Source organism: Anas platyrhynchos, chromosome 20 (assembly GCF_047663525.1).
Source record: "Anas platyrhynchos isolate ZD024472 breed Pekin duck chromosome 20, IASCAAS_PekinDuck_T2T, whole genome shotgun sequence".
NCBI classification, from domain to species: Eukaryota; Metazoa; Chordata; class Aves; order Anseriformes; family Anatidae; genus Anas; species Anas platyrhynchos.
In genome coordinates, this window is record NC_092606.1 from 7802644 (window position 1) to 7819384 (window position 16741).

A 16741-nucleotide genomic window follows, 5' to 3' on the forward strand; every position below is an offset into this window, starting at 1 on the left:
TGCTCTGCGCTCCTGCTTGAGGACACGGGGCCACCAGCACAGCGGGGAGCTGCAGGAGGAGCTGCTGAGCCCCGGCACAGACACCGCCGGGCTGCCAGGGCTGCCAGGACCACGCCGGGCTGCCAGGATGGATCCAGGGGAGAGAAGGGAACGTGTAGAAGAGAGGAAAGAGAGCTCAGCAGAGACTGGAGGAGGATAAAGCAACTGACAGTGTAGGCAGGTCTAGGGAGAAAGTCTGAAAAAAGACATTTCTAGCTCTGGCTGGCTGCTCACCAAATGGAAGTTCTCTCAGCTGCCTCAGAAGGTGGGTTTGGGATGGCCAAATAAAATAGCAGCACTGCACCTGCCAACACACGCTCCCAGCAGGCAGCACCCAAACCTACCCCAGGTGGGCCACGCTCTGTCAGACGGGGTGATGGGGTCACAGGGGGACCTACGATGAGATCCCGTAGGGCTGTATGATCTCATTGGCAGGCTCTCTCCTTTTCCTGGGACACAGGAGGGCCGGGCTCATCCGAGCAGTGAAGCCAAAGGTACGTTTTGCAGCCCTGTGGAAAGGCTGCGATGCTCTTCTGCCACGCTGCCAGCACCACAGCTGGGCAGAGGCAGCACGGGCCGGCGACCTAAATTCTGGGCCCTGTGCTTGAGCTGTGCAGAGAGATGTGCCTTTAATAGCTTCAGCCGACTGACTGTGTGCCACAGCTAAAGGCAGAGCCGCTCCCTTGGTGGAGCGAAACACAGAGAAGAAAAGCAAGGAAAAATCCTGCCGGCCTCACGGGCACTCCCCGCAGGAGCATGGGGCTGGGGGGACCTTCAGGGGATGGGCCACAGAGCCTATGAGGGGAGCGAACCAAGCAGGGAAGCTGCCTCACGCCCCGTGCTTTGAAAATTGCGGCTCCATTTTCAGAGAGCTGGGGCAGATTGGGTTAATTAATGCACAGCCCCGCTGCCGGGACAGCAGGACGAGTTCTTTCCCTCACCGAGTTCCTACGGCAGCTGCAGGCTCGTCAGCAGCAGCTGCAAGAAACCAGCAGCTGCCAACACCTCGTCCCGGGGCAATTAGCTAATTGGTGGCTCTGCTTGGCGGAGCATGAGCTGTCTGTACCAGGTAACGAGCCCTGGGCCTGCTTCAAGCCCACCAGCCCCGACACAAGCAGCCCCCCTGAGGTTGGGGCTGGCAGCAGGGGACAGGGACAGAGCCCACTTCGGCTCCAGAAGCTGGGAGCCACCGGGAAGGCTGCTCTGAGTGCAAGGACAAAGCAGGCACCCAAAGGGCCCTGCGCAGCTGGGAGATGGACTGGGGTACCAACAGGGTGCTTGCCTCGAGCCAGGTGAGCAAAGGGGTCACTGGCAGGGAGGGCAGCGGCAATGCAGGCACGGGCGAGGTGTCAGCAACCTGCCAGCCGCCCTCCTCGCTGGGGGTCTGTGCAGCAAAACCATCAAGGGATGGCAGAGTCACGGTGTGCTTAGCAGCAGCTGCTGTTGTTACTCACCGCAGGGTTATTTTATTCCCCATAGGGCCGAAAGCCCCAACGCTTTGTCCCCAGTGGCTCTCACAAGCTCTGCTCCATCTCCTGGCTCTGCTTGTTCCTCCCAGCTCACGTGCGAGGCTCCGCTCACGGCTCGCAACCAAGGCACCAAATAAATGCATGGAGCAACCTAAAATCTGCTCCTTGTTTCTCTTCCGAGTTCCTGCTGCATCTCGACCAGCCGTGCAGCTCGTGTTTGGACTGCCAGGGGCCCCCCCAGCCCCAGAACGGGCACCGCGCTCTCAGCAGCACCTGGCGGGTGGCACAGCGGCTGCTGGAGCTGGGCTGCACACAGGCTGGGTGCTGCTCTTGCAGTCACGAATTTCATGCTTATTTTTCACTAGTGAGTGGTCAGCCTCAGACTTCTGAACCTTCTAACCAAGTGTGCATCTTCCCAGTCCTCTTGCTGTTTCTCACAGGGCACAGATCCCAGCCCCACAAGCTGCTCCTGAGGGCCCTGCTGGGGGAGCGAGTGCCACCTCGCACCGTTCTTGCCCAGCCTCCCCTCCGCCCGCTGCCGCAGCGCTCCCCGTTAGCAGGAGTGATGGCTTCTGACAAGCACGGCACTGCTGAGCATCTGCTCTGCACTGGAGCAAGGCTCCAAATAGTCACAGCAAAGTGACCTTTAAAAGCAGAGCTGCCTGACTGCTGGAGGATGCAGGCTCCGCACCCACATTTCTAACCGAGCATCCCCGTCCCAAGGCAGCAATGATTGCTCCCTGAGATGTGAATGCCGTGCAAGGAGATGGAGAATTTTCGATTTCCTTTCAGCCTGGAGCATGCTAGACTCGCCCTGGACTGCAGATACTTGGAAGCAGATCTTGGACAAGCCCCGCTCCCGGCACAGCCAAGCACCGCAGCAGGGGAGCTCCAGCACAGCGCTCACGGCCGCTCCCAGGAGCTGGCTCCTCACCCTCCCGTCCCTTTTATTAAAGCTCAGGGCTGTCGTCAGAGGAGCTGCAATCTCTGCAGCTCATCTCAGGCAGAAATCCACTTCCCAGCCATCACCCACCTCCCAGCTACTGTGACTTGCAAACGGTCCCAGTGGGCAGTGGCTGATTTGCTGGTGCACAGCACTGTCCTCTCAGATGCACAGAGAAAACACCTGCCTGCAGGAAGGAAGCACTAAGCCACCTGTGTTAGGCTCCGGGTCTCAATTCCGGTGATTTTGGCTGCTGAGGACACAGGGCAGGACCCGCAGTGGGATTTAGGCATCACAGGGGGGGCATCGCAGCACCCACAAGCACTGCAGCGGTGTGGCAGCACCCGAGAGCGACGCTGGGCACCAGGCTGCACATTCCCTATGTAAAAAATCCTCCCAACTGGTACAACTTAACATTTTTGCTTCAAGTAACGCCCATTTTCTCCAGTTCTATCACCCCTGAGTTCCCAAGGAAGCCATGCTGAAGTTTCAGTTCCATCTGCAGGACAGGGCCAGGAGGGGCTGCAGCCAGCACAGCAACCCCTCGGAGGGACGGGGCCACGGCCCACAGCTGCCTCTGCTCTTACAAAGCCGTGCGAACGCTTCCAGACAAGAGAAAATCCTGACAGGAGCAGGAAACACCAGTGCATTTAAGCTCTTTATAAAATTAAATCAGGCACTCAATAATGGCAAAACATAATAGGAGATACATAATCTCCAGAAGCTTAAATCCATAAAATACCAGCGGCAAAGCTGCCTTGACTGATAAACCCCCAAAGGGCGCGCGCTGCAGGGACACAAAGCAAATCCGTTTGGCCACAGCCCTTTCTCTGAGCAGCCTCCCGGGGCTCCTGCACACTACTGCTACACAGCAGAGGGCCCGGCCCCTCACACCGGGGGTCCCAGCCCCACGAGGGCCGAAGAAGCCACGTGTGAGGTGTGGGGATGGATGTAAAGGTGTCCAGCCGTTTCAAGCCAGCATAATCCCTGCTTTCAGGGATTTTTTCCCCTTAGAATAAAGGCTGCTCTCAGATTTCCTGCTTCAAAAGACTACAGGCTGCTGTGATCAGTTACAGCTTCCCCCAGCAGCAGTTAGGGGCAGAACACGCAACGTGCCTACCTCAGCATCCGAGATGGAGACGCGGTTGGACTCGATCGTTGGTCTCCTCATTATCCGCGGTGATGGCCCCGTGGCATAAGCACCGAAACCCGGGGAGTTGCTTGATGCCAAATAACCTCCCGACGATCTTTCCTGGAGAGACAGCTTCCTGCTGGAGAGGACAGGTCTAGCCAGAGGTCTCTTGGAACCATGCCTCCAGTGAGCATCGTCTGGCCGTTGGGAGGGCAGGAACTCCTTCGCGCCCACGTCAGCGCTGACTCCGTTTCTCTGGATGTCTTTCATGTTTTCAGCGAAGACCGTGTCGTTTTCTTCGCCGTTGTCCTCACCGTTTTGGTTACTTCTATCTGGGCTAACGGCCACAGCGATGGCTGCGACGCGCTCTGCCAGCTCCAGCTGCGTGTCCGGGCAGTGCGTGCCCGTGCCCCTGGTTGGGGAGTCCCCCATCGCCAGGCCCGGCTCAGGCAGCGCTGCGCAGAGCAGTGACACCAGCGCTCACCGGCAGCATGCGGCACGAGGAGCAGCTCCACGAGACACCTGGAAGGAAGCACAGAGAGGTAACGGTGCTAATGGTGCTCAGCAGACACAGCCGAGGCAGCTCCTGGCTCCTTCCCCCAGCAGGACAGGCGAGGTGTGAGCGGTGTCACCCAGGAGAGGCAGGGCTGAGCACTGCGCTGCCTGCAGGAACTTCCACGAGCGATAAGGCTGAGATTTTATCTGTGTGACACGCAGGCAGAGAGAACTTCTGCAGCTCCAGCGGGGCAGCCCACGTTTACAGTAAGGGGAAGTGCGGCTTCTCCCCAGCCAAGGGGAAAGGGTCAGCCTGATGGCCTCTTCAATTCTTACTTACAGGGGACAAGAGCTGCTGGTACGCGGCCAAAGGCAGCACGCAGCACACCCAGTCCACAGCCATGTAGGGCTCCCCAGCAGGCTCCGTTGCCCTGCATGGCCCCACGGTGTCACAGAGCTGCCTGGAAGCCAAGCCACGGCCACCGACTCGCTCCCCAGCAGCCAGTTCCCCTGTGCAGCTCCCTCACCAGCCGAGGTGGGATTTAAAAGCGGGTCTGTGGGTCTGGGGTCTGCTCTGGCCCCCGTGGCTGCAGCCTATGTGCAAACACCCTGCAGTTTCAGTGCTCACCATACATAAAAGCTGCCCGGAGCTGCAGCTCACCAGAGCTTTGTGCTCGTCGGCACGTGGGCTCTGTCCTGGCCTTTGGAAGAGGCCTGCAACCTCTGGTTTGTGTGCATAAATACCCACACAGGGCAGGGAACACTCACAGGGCCCTGCTTTTACGCTGGCCACGCTCAGTTTACTCAGGGAAGGGGAGGCCAGGCGAGTTCAGGAGGCTGCAGGCAGCCACCAGGCTGGGAACACCGGCAGGCTCCCCAGGCAGGGGCAGGGAGCAGAGGTCGAGCCCGGCCTGGAGCTGCCCAGCGACGCTCGGGTGAACATCTCCCGCTGGGTGCTGCTGCAGGGAACGACCTCTGAGTGCCCTGCAGACGCACAGCAGCCAAACTCCAGCAAATCTTCCATAGCAATACAGAAACTGGAGGACAATTTGGATGACAGGCATAGCCCCGGGTTGCATGCCAACCACGCCATGCACCGAGTGTCACAGGGAGGAAAAATCCACCCCCAACACGATCTTTCTTCCCCACAGGCCCGCTGCTCACCTCCCTCCTCTCCGTCTCCATCCCGGAATAATCTTCCCCCCTTCTCCTGTCTTTTCTGCAGCGTGTTTGAAACAAATTGACAGGAACGTCAGTCACTTGGAGCAGTAATGAAACGGTGAAATCAGCTTTAAAAGCTTCTATTAAAACTATATTTAAACCCTTCAATCCCTGAGCACAAATCCTTTCAGAGCAGGAGGCAGGCAGCGGGGGGTGGCAGCAGCAGCAGGGGAAGGGGCGCTGGGCTCCAGCAGCCCCCAACCCCACAGAAAAACCAGTGTGCCAGCCCCTTTGCAGGACCTCCCCTCTCCTCTCCAGCCTACCCCCACTCCAGGTTCCCCCACAGCCCCTGTTCCCAGCCCCATGCCCCCTAACTTGTCCTTATTACCAGGCTGCTCCAGAGCCAGCTGCAGCCCCGAGCTGGCTCAGCACCGATCCCGTCCTTCAAAACGCACCCGTGTGAAACCTGCCGTGCTCTGCTGCCAGCTGAGCTCTGCACTTGGAGAGCTTCTGGCCTGACACAGGGCCAGCAGGTCAGGGCAAATGGCCAGCCTGCAGCTGCCCCACTGCCTCCCAAGCCGCCTTCCTTGTGCTCCACCTGCAGGGCTGGGCTGTGTCGCTCCCATTCCTTCTGGTCACTCCCCAGACAAACGTCTGTAACTGGGGACCAGGGAAGCACCAAGCGAGGGGGCAGCACACAGCTCACCTGCTGGCCTCCCAAAGCTTCAGTGAATCCTCGGGTAATTCCCAGCTTCACACCAACCCCATAACCAGTCCACCAGATCAAACCGAACAGATCCATCCAGCATCGCAGCACGACACAGCGCTGCTGGAAGTATTCTGCAAGAAATCCAGCGAGGCTTCGAGAGAGCCATTGTTCATCTGTTCAGTTGGGCTTGGTTTGGATTCTACTGGTTTGAAGGATTCCTTTCCACAGCTAAATCCTCCAGCAGGCTATCAGAAAAGAACGGGTTGTGAGCGAGCAGATCCGTCACACCCAGAGCAGCCTCACCACGCAGGATGCCCTGGACAAAAGGCAATCACTTCTCCCAAACAGCGATCTGCTGCTGCAGAGCTGGGCACTGTGCTCCAGACAGGAACTGAAGCTGCAAACAAGCTTATATGAGCAGAATTAATTCACTTACACATACCTTATTTACTGGGTCTCCCTCCAGCTATTCCTCTCCTGCAGGCAGACAGCCGCCTCGCCGGTGTTTTCCGCAGCGTATTTATCAAGCGGCTGCACGTTTCCCTCACAGGCACCGAGCAGAGCACGGCAGAAGACAAGCTTTTAGAGGGAATCTGATTCTGGAGAAATGTCTCTGTATTGTACGTGGGAGCAGGAGATGAGCAAACGTAATTAATTTTGCTGCTCCATAACGTATTTCCAAGCACTGTCTGAAAAAGGAGAGGTGGTAGAGCTGGTTTGCTGCTTGGTGTTTCCATTTGGCTAACGGGAAACGTTCTCACAGGAGGGACGGGGAGGTTACAGTGCCCTGGGCTCAGCATCTCCAGCTTCATTTCCTGATTTTGCTACAGGCTGCCCAGGAAAATGACTTGAGAGCTTCACGTGCCACAGTTCCCATGCTCAGAGGAACGACGCCGCGCTCAGCCCGCCCCGTCCCGCTTCCCCTTTCTGTCCCTGAGCACACACTCGCCCCGTGCTCAGGCACCGGGAGCCAGACCTGCAGTTTGCAGGGGAAGCAGCCAGGCAGCAATCCTGCCCCTGCTCAGAGCCAGAGACCCCCTCAGGTGCCCGCAGTGCCCTCCCCAACAGCCTGGGGACCGGAGGCACAGCGTGGGGCACGTCACACCGCAGCACTGCTTGGAGGCCGACCCCATTTGGTGCCTCTTGACTATGCAAGACCCAGAGGCAAAAGAGAGGTCCCAAAGAGCACGGAGGGCTTTGTCTGCTCCTTTGGTATGCAGCAGCAAGGTCAGGGGGCAGGGCAAGTTTTCCAGCCAGCCACGTACTGGGATGACCTGCAGACGGATGCCACCGCCAGCACCAGCACCCTTCAGGGCAGTCCCCCAGCCCTAGGCACGCCCAGCCCTCCCTGCCTCACCTGCTGCTTGGTTTCCTCCCAATGCTCCCCCGCAGCAGCACAGCACGGATTAATTATCTGCTCTGGTGCTGTCAGCCAGCACCAGAAACTCCCTTTAAGGAGAGAAGCGGCGAGTCCGAGGCTGGGCAGCCAAGCCCTGAAGTGCTCCTCAGATGACATTTTTGAAATATTAGGTCAGCGAGTCCCTTTCAGAGCCCGGGCTGTCTCTCCACACCAAACACCGCAGCCTATGGCTATTTCCATCCCGGAGTGTCTCCTGAGCTCCCCTTTCTGCAGCTGGGTCTGCAGGACTTTGGGCACTCCTGACACGAGGGAGATGCACGTGCATCACCCCGATGCCAACAACCTCGTACACACACCCAAATCCCAACCAACCTGACCAGACATCTGCAGGACGTAGGAGCTGATGGGGGATTTGCCTCTCATGCACCAGGACAACAGCCGAGCTGCCACGAGCCCCATGTGAGACACCAAGAACCAGGGAGGTTGTTTCATGTACCTACAAAGCCAAAAAGAGAGCACGACCCTGCAGAGATATCAGGGCAGCCGGACAGCAGAGCAGCCCACGTGCCTGGCAGAAGGGTAACCTGCTTCAGGTACAGGCCCCTGACTAAAACCAGGAGAAATTCCCACAAACCAAAGACTAAACAGGAAAGCAGTGTTTGTGCTTTTCGCACACACCATCCACGTGCTTTTCAAGGCCCTCGTTGCAGAGCCCAGCCATGTCTTGCTGAGAATCACTCCGTCCTGCTCTGACCGTTCACGTCTTTTTTCCTCTCCCCAGTCCTTGGCAGTGAGCCTGGCTGTTGTGCCACAGCTGAAAATTAGATCATAAAAGAGAGGCCCTTTGATTGCTCCTGTGAAGCTCCTAGCACAGCTTTAAAAGCAACCACTGAATGACAAGAAACGGCATTTCTGTGATTCCAGCTCGTGTGAGACACCTGAAAAGCAGGGCTCAGGCCCCTGCCCCATTTCCTGAATGACAACAAACATGTCCCGGCCACTTTTCTTTACCTGGGAAATGTGTCATTTCTGCCTCCTTTTGCTTACTGTCTACGTGTCTTAGCAAGGCAGGGGGGTTGAAAAGGCGTTTTAGGGCTAGCCCGGTCCCCGAGCCACAAAGGACAAGCACCCTGAGGACACATTATTCCATCCTCGCCCTCCTCTCCCTCACTGTCCCCTCGGTGATGAAGCCAGCTCTGTGCTTTCCTGGTCCTGGGGCAAGGCATGCATGCAGAGGTGAGACGGCGGGGTTGAGCTCGGCAGTGGGCTCCTGATATCATCATATAAAAAAAAAAATTAAGTCTTTACACCATGGAGGGTGTTATTCCAACTCTGGAGTAACTGCTGGCACGCTGAGCTGTGTTTTGGAGCTGCCTGGATGCTGAACCAAACCCTCCAGCCCACGGCAGGAGCGCTAACAGGCACCCTGCGCACGGCGCGCTGAGCTCAGGGAGCTTCACAAAAGCTTCCCCGACTGCATTCTACCTCCTCGCCCCACGTTCTAATTATACGATTCAATACATTTGCATAATCAGATGCAATTAGACTAATTGCACATGTAAGCAATAATCAACCAAAAATTACTCCGAAGGAAAAAGTTTCTGCTTCAGGAAATTCCCGTGGCAAGGCCGCCCTGAGGACTGGCGGCTCCACCTGGCAGTGACGCTCAGCACATGGACACAGCCACCGAGAGCCCCAGGTAAGGGGGTAAAACAGGAGCCCTTCACTCCACGGGGTGCCTTTGGGGTGTGTTAGTTTGCAAGTTACAGCCCAAGAGGCACGGGAATGGCCAGTGGGAGGCACTGAGCCTGCACAGCATCACTGCGAGCAAAATGTGTGCAAGAAATGCTTCCCCTCACCCCTACCATACCTGGGAGCCGGCACAGCCCAACAGCACTCCTGCCACTGACCTCAGATTAAAACAAATCCCGTTTGCCCTTGGGACAAGAGACAAAAGCCTTGCAGGGTGAGGAGCCCGGCCGCTGTATGGGACTGACATTAGCCCCAGACACTGCAGACGGGAGGATCAGGGAGGTTGGTGTGAGATGAGAGCACTGAGCCTGGTCGTGCTGCCTGACCGTGCCACGTGGGATCTTTTGCCCTACCTCCACGAGACCCTGTGGGCAGTAATAGGGAGGAGTTGGGCCAGGTGACAGGCACACAGCTGAAGGATACGCACATCATTCACGGTTTGGTATCTGAAGAGTAAGAAAGGAGAGCCTGGCTTCAGAGCTGCTCGTTCTTGCTCCTGTCTGTTTCTATCCCGACTGACCTGGACCTCAGAACCTGCACTCCAAACCTCCTCTTCCAAAAGCCATCAGGAGTGCAGGAAATACCCCAAACACGACTTGTAGCTTGCACAGGCAAAGCTGAACCCCATAACCCCTAGGAAAAAAGCCTTTTGGCCAGCACCACCAAAAGCTCACCCTGCTACAGCCTGAGCACCGTGTCCTCGCAGCACGGGGGCTGCCTGCAGGGTCGGGGCACGATCTGTACACCGAGGGAGCGGACCCGGAGGCGAAGCTGAGCAGGGAGGAGGAGAAGTGGCCCAGTTACTGGCACCTGCTGAGCTGAGAGGCAGCGCGAGTCCCTGGAGAGGGGCAGCCGTGGCAGGGAGCAGCTTGCTGGGGGTGGCACTGAAACAGCCGGCGAGGGGGTGCTTCAAAAAACACCCGAGAACGTCAGAGTACATGAAGTTTGAGAGGGCTGGATTGTTTTAAAGGTATTAATGAGCAGGACAGCAGCCAGACCCAATCGATTCACAAGCAAAATAACCACCTCAGAGTCAGGAGTCTAATATTTAGGGTCTTCATTGCTTTTCAAATGTCTGTGCCATGCGAAGGTAAATGGCAGAGCAAAAAGCTGCCTGATGGAAAGGGATTTGTCTCAGATGAGCCACCTGCTGCTGCATCCGTAACGATACCTGGGAACTGGCACAGAGAAGTTGCAGCGATGAGCAAACTGAAACCAACAACTCAAGGGGAGCCGAAAGGCGTGCTGGTCCTCACCTCCACGGGTACATCTAACCCCGTCACCTCCTGCAGCACGGAGAGAAAGGGAGGAGGAGAATAAGGGAGAGACAGAACAGAAGGCACAAGGCACGGCGCTGAGCGAGGCAGCACACCAACAGCTCCGCAGGGGCAGACAACAGCGGGCATCTGCCCCCTGCTTCTAGCGTGAGGTCCGGCTTTCACTCCTGAGGAGCTGAGCTGCCAGGAAGGGCTTCGGGAACCAGGGGACCTCCAGCCAGGCAACCAGATCCCTCACTCTAAAAAGGGACCCTGAAGAATGGGAAAACAGCATAGGCTGAGGTCCGGGACCGTTCCCTGCTGGGGCTGTGTGCTGGCCTGCACGAGCAGGAGCCTGCGGCGCTGTGCAGGAGGTGTTGGTTTGCGCAGGTGAAAGCACAGAGCAGGAGCCACAGGCACCACACACTGCGCCTGGCTGTGCCTACCTCCTGCTGACCGTCAGGAAGAGCCTTCCTGCTCCCCTTCCAAGGCAAATTTGCTCAATGATTTTACTGTTGCACAGTGAACAGCATTTTTTTTTCTTTTTAAAGGGAGTTTTCTGTATCGCAGCTTGTGCCCGTTGCCTCCTGTCTATTCCTCGGGCACCGCAGAGGTGAATCTGGCTCTGGCCTCTTTCCTGTCTCCTCCTGTCAGGCTCGTACACACAAAGCCTTCCCAAGGCACACAGAGCTCCCGGACTCCAGCCCCAAAGCAGAAGTGATCCCTGTCCCCTGGGCTGTGCGGCAGGGCAGCAGGTTCCCCCGAAGCAAAGATTTCCCCTGCCAAGGGGAAAGGCACGGGTCCTCCTGCCAGGCCTGAGGTTGCTTTTCCCAGTGAGCTGTCAAATCTGGCTAGGTTTCCTTTTGGAGAAGGGATGTGTAAACAGGTGGTTGTGCAAGCAAAGTAACCAAGGTAGCTCGTTTGCCTCCGGGCTTTTCTCTCACCTTGATGGAGGCCAAAGAAGAGGAGCACACGTCCCTCAGAGTGCCAGTGGGGCTGGGGCTTCTCCTGCCTGCTGCCAGCAGTCACCAGACCTGCTGGCACCTCAGGTCTGAGCGTTCCCCCTCTGCCCGGCTGGACTGAAAAGCTGCAGAGAGCAGCAGCAGGGAGACAAACACGCCGCCCTCCTCCTGCAGGTAGGAGTTTACAGAAGTCTTGGTCAGGAAACAGGTTGCGTGGCATTGCTGTCAGCTCTCCGCATCGCGCCTGCTCGGGTTACAGGCAGAGGGGTTCCCAACACTGCTCCCAGCTCACCCGCACGCTGCTGAAGTAAAGAAACAGGGAGGAGGGAAGCAGCAACCCATGGTCGTGCAGACAGGCTTCTTTTCCAACAGCAGTGTCTCTGCACGCTGGCACCCAGCCTGCTTCCAGCTTCCAGGCTGCTGCTTTCCTCCCCTCTCCAATTTATTTGCCTCACCAGCATTTTTCCTCAGGCTCCTGCCTTGCCTCCTCCCCAGCAGCCCCGTCCCGTCCCAGCTGCTGGTTTCCTCTGCTCCTGAGGTGCTGGCAGAGCTCAGATCCCCTGGTGCTGCACAATATGGGAGGGTTTAATGGTATGAAAGCAAATCGCTGCAGAACAAGGCCGGGGTAGTTTAGGAGCAGCAAAGTGGGACTGGGGAGGATGTACACAAACACAGCTCGGCAGCACAAACCTTCGGCAGCCTCAGATCTCCCAGCACAGACAGCTGCTGAAGTCAGTGCTGTCTGAGGAGCATCCACACTAAACGGAACAAGCCGCCAGACAGAACAAGCTCACATTTAGACATGTTGGGCTTAGAGGTTTATCTCCCTCCCAGATAAGGAAAAAGCTTTCAGCTGCCTGTGAGAGATGCGGAGGTATTGCAGGGGCTATAACTAAGTCGCTCAGTTCTGTGAAAGGCCGCAGTGAGAAGTCTCTCCAGCATTTTAAAAACATTAATTTCCAGCGGTTGCAGGATTGCCAATCTCCGATAAAAACGCCCAGCACAGAGCACAGCAGGCTTCCTTCTTCCCAGCGGTTCAAATATGAGTGCAGCTTTCCATTCAAGGTGATCTCTGCAAAGAGTTTTAATCAGGGAAATAATCCCAGCACCCATCTCTAAGCACCCACGTGCTGAAGGTCTGCAGCATGCCCCCAGACGAGAGGTGAGTCGGGGAAGAGCTACACGGAGCGATACAAAAGCAGCGGCAGCTATAAGACAAATGGACTTCAAATTCAAACCCAGAGCTCAAATTATTTGCTGGATTTCCACATGAGTAACTCCCACCTTTTGATAACCCTCACATCTTGAGAAACCCCAGCACGGCCTCAGTTAACCTGCACGAGGCCAAGGGCAGAAGCGGGGAGGCTCCCCGCAAACAGGCTCCAGGGATGAGAGAGAGCGGACAGCCACTGGTTGTCCCCCTGGCTTGGAGATCTGAAGGGTAGCAGGTTTCCCAACTCCTTTGAAGCCTTAAGCTTTAGCTCTCTAAGCCAAAATGCACTTTCAAAGCCCCAAGGTCAATGACTGAAGATTATCCAGTGAGGCACTAGGCAAAAGCTGCGGCACAAAGCTGTTCTCCTCAGCCCCTGTAATGCTATTGCAGAAGTTCGGGCACTTGTCAGAGCACAAGAAGTCCTCGCAGCCTACCCGAGACATTCTCCAGGTGCAGCTTTACCTGGAAAAACACATGAAAACACCACCCTGGGGCTCCCGCTTTGCACTCCTGTGTTTCTGGCTCTGCGCAGCAAGCCCAAGAGCAACAGGCAGCCACGGCTGGGGTGCCGGCAGCCCTGGGACCCCACGGCAGTGTCCCCATTTTCTGTGGCTCAGGACAAGCACCACAAGCTGTACCCGACAAGCCAGATGCTTTCTGAGGCATCTGCAGAAGATGTGAGCCATCCCTCAGCTGTGTCAGCTCCACAGAGCTGCAAAGGAGAAGAAAAAAAGGCACATTTGGGGCCAGCAGGTGCCAGAGGAGGAAGAGGAACAAACCTGCTGGTACGAAGACGTGCCTTTGCTGAGGGAGGTGTGCTTTGGATGGCAGCACAGGATGCCAGCCTGCTGCACCCGCTGGGCTGCCACAGCTGTACCTTGTTCTCCCGAGAGCTCAGCAGCCTGGATGTCTGAGCTGATCCCGCCTGTAAATCACATCAAAGCCTGCGGCTGGGCTCAGGGCAGCCCGAGACACTCGGGGCTCTGAGGAGGCTGCCCTGCAGACAGCCTGCCGCCCCTCTGCTCCCGGGGGAAGGCTGCAGAGAGCCAGCAGCCTGCAGTCTTTCCCAGCCAGCACAGCCCGTCCTCGGGGGAACAGGGTAGAGAAGTCAGCCAGCACCCCCTGCTCCACCCTGCCCCGAGCCAAGAAGTGGGGGAACCCTTTCACCTCCTGCTGGCAGCTGGAGGGAGGAGGAGAGCCCCGCTCCCAGCTCAGAGAAGCACACTGAGCTACCAAGGAGCTGCCAGAGCCCAAAAAGCAGGGACAGAGCCGACAGCGATGGCAGAACGCAGGGAGCTGCCCCTTTGCAGAGTTAAAACCTCCTTCCTGGTCTCCAGCTGGGGCTGTAACACTTCTGATGCACACAGCAGGCAAAGCTAAAGAGCACCACCCTAAAAACCCCACGAGCAAACAGACCCCAGCCCCCCTGTCTAGAGCACTGCAGACAGTGCCACTTCGAACCACAACCTGAATTTCGCAGTTTGCCTCCAAAAATCACTGAGGCAGGGGAACACAAATCCAGGTTAAGAGGGAGGGAGGGAGGGAAACAACCACAGTCTGTGCAGTTTAACAGCAAGCAGAGACGTGGAAACCTGGCACGTGGATTGCAAACGCACTCTGAGCACTGCTCGTGCAGCGTGGCCTGCCCCATGCCCGGCAGAAAAGCACAGAAAAGGAAAAGAAAACCTAAAGCCAATGGACTCGGACATCGGCAACAATACCTGCTCCAGCAGCCGTCCCAGGAGACATCCCCGTGGCGCAGGTCGGCGTGTCGCTGGGAGATGAGTTACACAGCGCTAGCTACTCAGATATCCTCCTGGTTGCCAGGGGGAGAGAAATCAAAGAACAAAACTGCTAACAGCGCGGAGAAAAGGGAAAGCATGCGTTTAAAAGCCTTGCTGGCTCCTCGCCAGGGTGCTCAGCACCTTCCAGGACGCGTCTCGGAGCAATTAGTCTGGGTGCAGGCACCGAGTTTCGGCGCACGCTGCTCGTCTCTGCGCTGCAGATGTCGGCTCCGCTCCAGCAGAACACTTAAGCACACACTTGAACTTCAACTACAGGCCCAGGCCGTCAGGAGGGACAGCGTTCCCGTGCTGAAGTGTGAACAGCACTGAAAAACGCAGCCTCAGAAATGAAGAACTAAATTCATGTGAGCAGCTGGGTGACCACGTGTCACACATGTGGGACAGGAGCTGTCCCAGGGCTCCCGTCCCACAATTGTGCTGGCCTCCCCACTTGCACCCCCAGCTGTGCCTGAGGCCAAAAGAGCACTGGAAATAATTCTCACTACATCCATCCCCTAGGGGGTCCCACCTCTGCCCAGGTTTCTTCCGTCCACCTGCACAAGCTGCTCAAGCAAGATGTGCCCCGTGGCCGGAGCCACCGTGAGCCCGCGCCCTGGGGACATGCAGATGCTCCAGCAGTGCCAGGACGCAGCTCCTGCTCGGTTCCTCTCCCACCACCCCGCTCAGCCCCAAACCTGCGGTCCCTGCAAGGGAAGCAACCTCACCTGGAAGGTTTCTGACCAGCAACACCACCAAATCACTAACATTTGCCTCTGGTATTATTATTATTACATATCGTGGATATAATCACCTACCGCTTTGAGGTTCAGCAGCAGTTTTGCAAATTAGGTAGGCTGTAAACAGAACACAAAGACACTTCTTTTGAAATTAATAAAAGCCAAACGAACTGGGAAGCTTGTTGAGGAAGCGATAACTTCCTCTGTACCTGAATTCTCCAAGACAGGTTGCTGGGCAGGTCAGCCACGCTTGTGGCCCAGGAGATCTAGCTTAGACAGTCACAGAGACCTTAAAGCCCACAAGCCTGTGAATCACTCCCAGTACCTCCCACAGGACACTCAAAGAAAACTATTTGTGGCTTTCCTTTCACCAGTTCTGTCTAACAATAAACCCCATTCCTCTGCTTCCTGCTTTTGGAACGGAGGCCCAGCACATTTCCCTGGGCATTTCCCATTTCCATGCTATCTGCACCTGTCCTGACCCACCTCCAGACACTGCCCGGTCCCCTGGGGTGGGACAGCAGGAGAGGTCGGGGTGAAATGGTCTGGGTGAGATGGCTCTGCAAAGGTTGCTGAGAGAAGCCCCAAATTCTCATTTCTGACTTCTGGCTCCTTTATTTGCCTCTGTACTGCTCCTCTAACTGGACACGCTGTTGGAATAGGTCTAATGCCAGCGTCATTTGTTACGCCCCCATATCACTTTGCTTGCTGATGTATAATCCACTGCCAGGTTTATCTAAAGCCATTTGTCATTGTTCCCCCGGGTTCTCAGGTATCCTATCCACTTGTTGGAACACGTGCACGTTTCTGAACAAGCAGGTTTCAAGTTAACCTCTTCAATAGCCTTGTAATGGAAAAAGGCAGTTACAAATACAGGTTGAGAACAGCAGAGTTTATTTGCACAGCAATCTGCAGAGCGGTTCAGGGGCCAGCTCCCATCCAAACAAGCTTTCATGTGCTGCTGGTGGCACGGGGGAATAGGCTCAGACTTGTACTTACAATGGGGACTCGCTCAAGTGCCCTGAGAACAAAGCCTGAGAAGTCTGACTGGAGGCATGAGCTCACGCTGCCTGGCTGGGAAACCAAGACCCAAATTCGAGCACTGCTACAAAACTCGGGCTCAGTTCCTGGGATGCACCTTGCTTGGCAGAGAGCTCTTTCAGCTTCTGTCTCACAAACCATCCCATCACGTTCTTTCCCATGGCCTTGATGTAATTGCATTATCTTTTCTCCCACAATCACTCTTTTTTTAGATACTTTATAAAAATACCAAAGGGAGGGGTGGAAATTTTAAGCGCATTGCTACCCCTGCCATTCTGGAAGCACCCACAAGGAGAAGCACTTCATTCTCAAGTGAGTAAGGCGTGAGTCAGCTGATGAATAAGCACATCAGCTCTCCAAGTCTCACTCAATTCATGACCAAATAAAATCGTTTCATTACCTAAATCACTTGTCCACCTCGTATGGTAATGCCGCAGCACTCTGAGGTCCTGCAGGGGCTCCCATTTCCGAGCAGGTAATTGCTGCTGATCTCGTCACGCTACAGCAGGCAGCGCACTGCCAGGAAACCCTGCGCCGGGGAGTCAAGGAAAGCCAGGTCATGAGCTCGCATTTTAAAGAGCTCTGAAAGTCCACTCCTGAGACACCTCCAACCTCAGCTAACGCCTGGATTAAACGTGCACAGGCTGCTGGTATCAGCCTCTTGCTCGGCTCAGCACCCTGCAGCCCC

The 16741-nt window shown here is 56.4% G+C and overlaps 1 protein-coding gene and 1 long non-coding RNA gene across 12 annotated transcripts in view; one reads left to right on the top strand and one right to left on the bottom strand.

Annotated features, from left to right (window-relative positions):
* Positions 1–16741, bottom strand: part of CAMKK1 (calcium/calmodulin dependent protein kinase kinase 1) — an 85947-nt gene that overhangs the window by 47661 nt on the left and 21545 nt on the right. For 8 of the 11 annotated variants that reach the window (XM_072025952.1, XM_072025954.1, XM_072025953.1 and 5 more), the window contains one exon: positions 3572–4105. In XM_072025952.1, coding sequence (XP_071882053.1) covers positions 3572–4015 — 444 coding nt within the window. In that variant the 5' untranslated portion in view covers positions 4016–4105. Of the gene's footprint in view, positions 1–3571; positions 4106–5242; positions 5298–6390; positions 6775–14212; positions 14314–16741 lie in introns of those variants that run through there. The other 3 variants (XM_072025958.1, XM_072025956.1, XM_072025960.1) reach the window with 3 other exon arrangements.
* LOC139999118 (uncharacterized) lies at positions 3986–5407 on the top strand. Its single transcript, XR_011804209.1, has 2 exons — positions 3986–4125; positions 5230–5407. It is a non-coding gene; the product is annotated as an uncharacterized lncRNA (long non-coding RNA).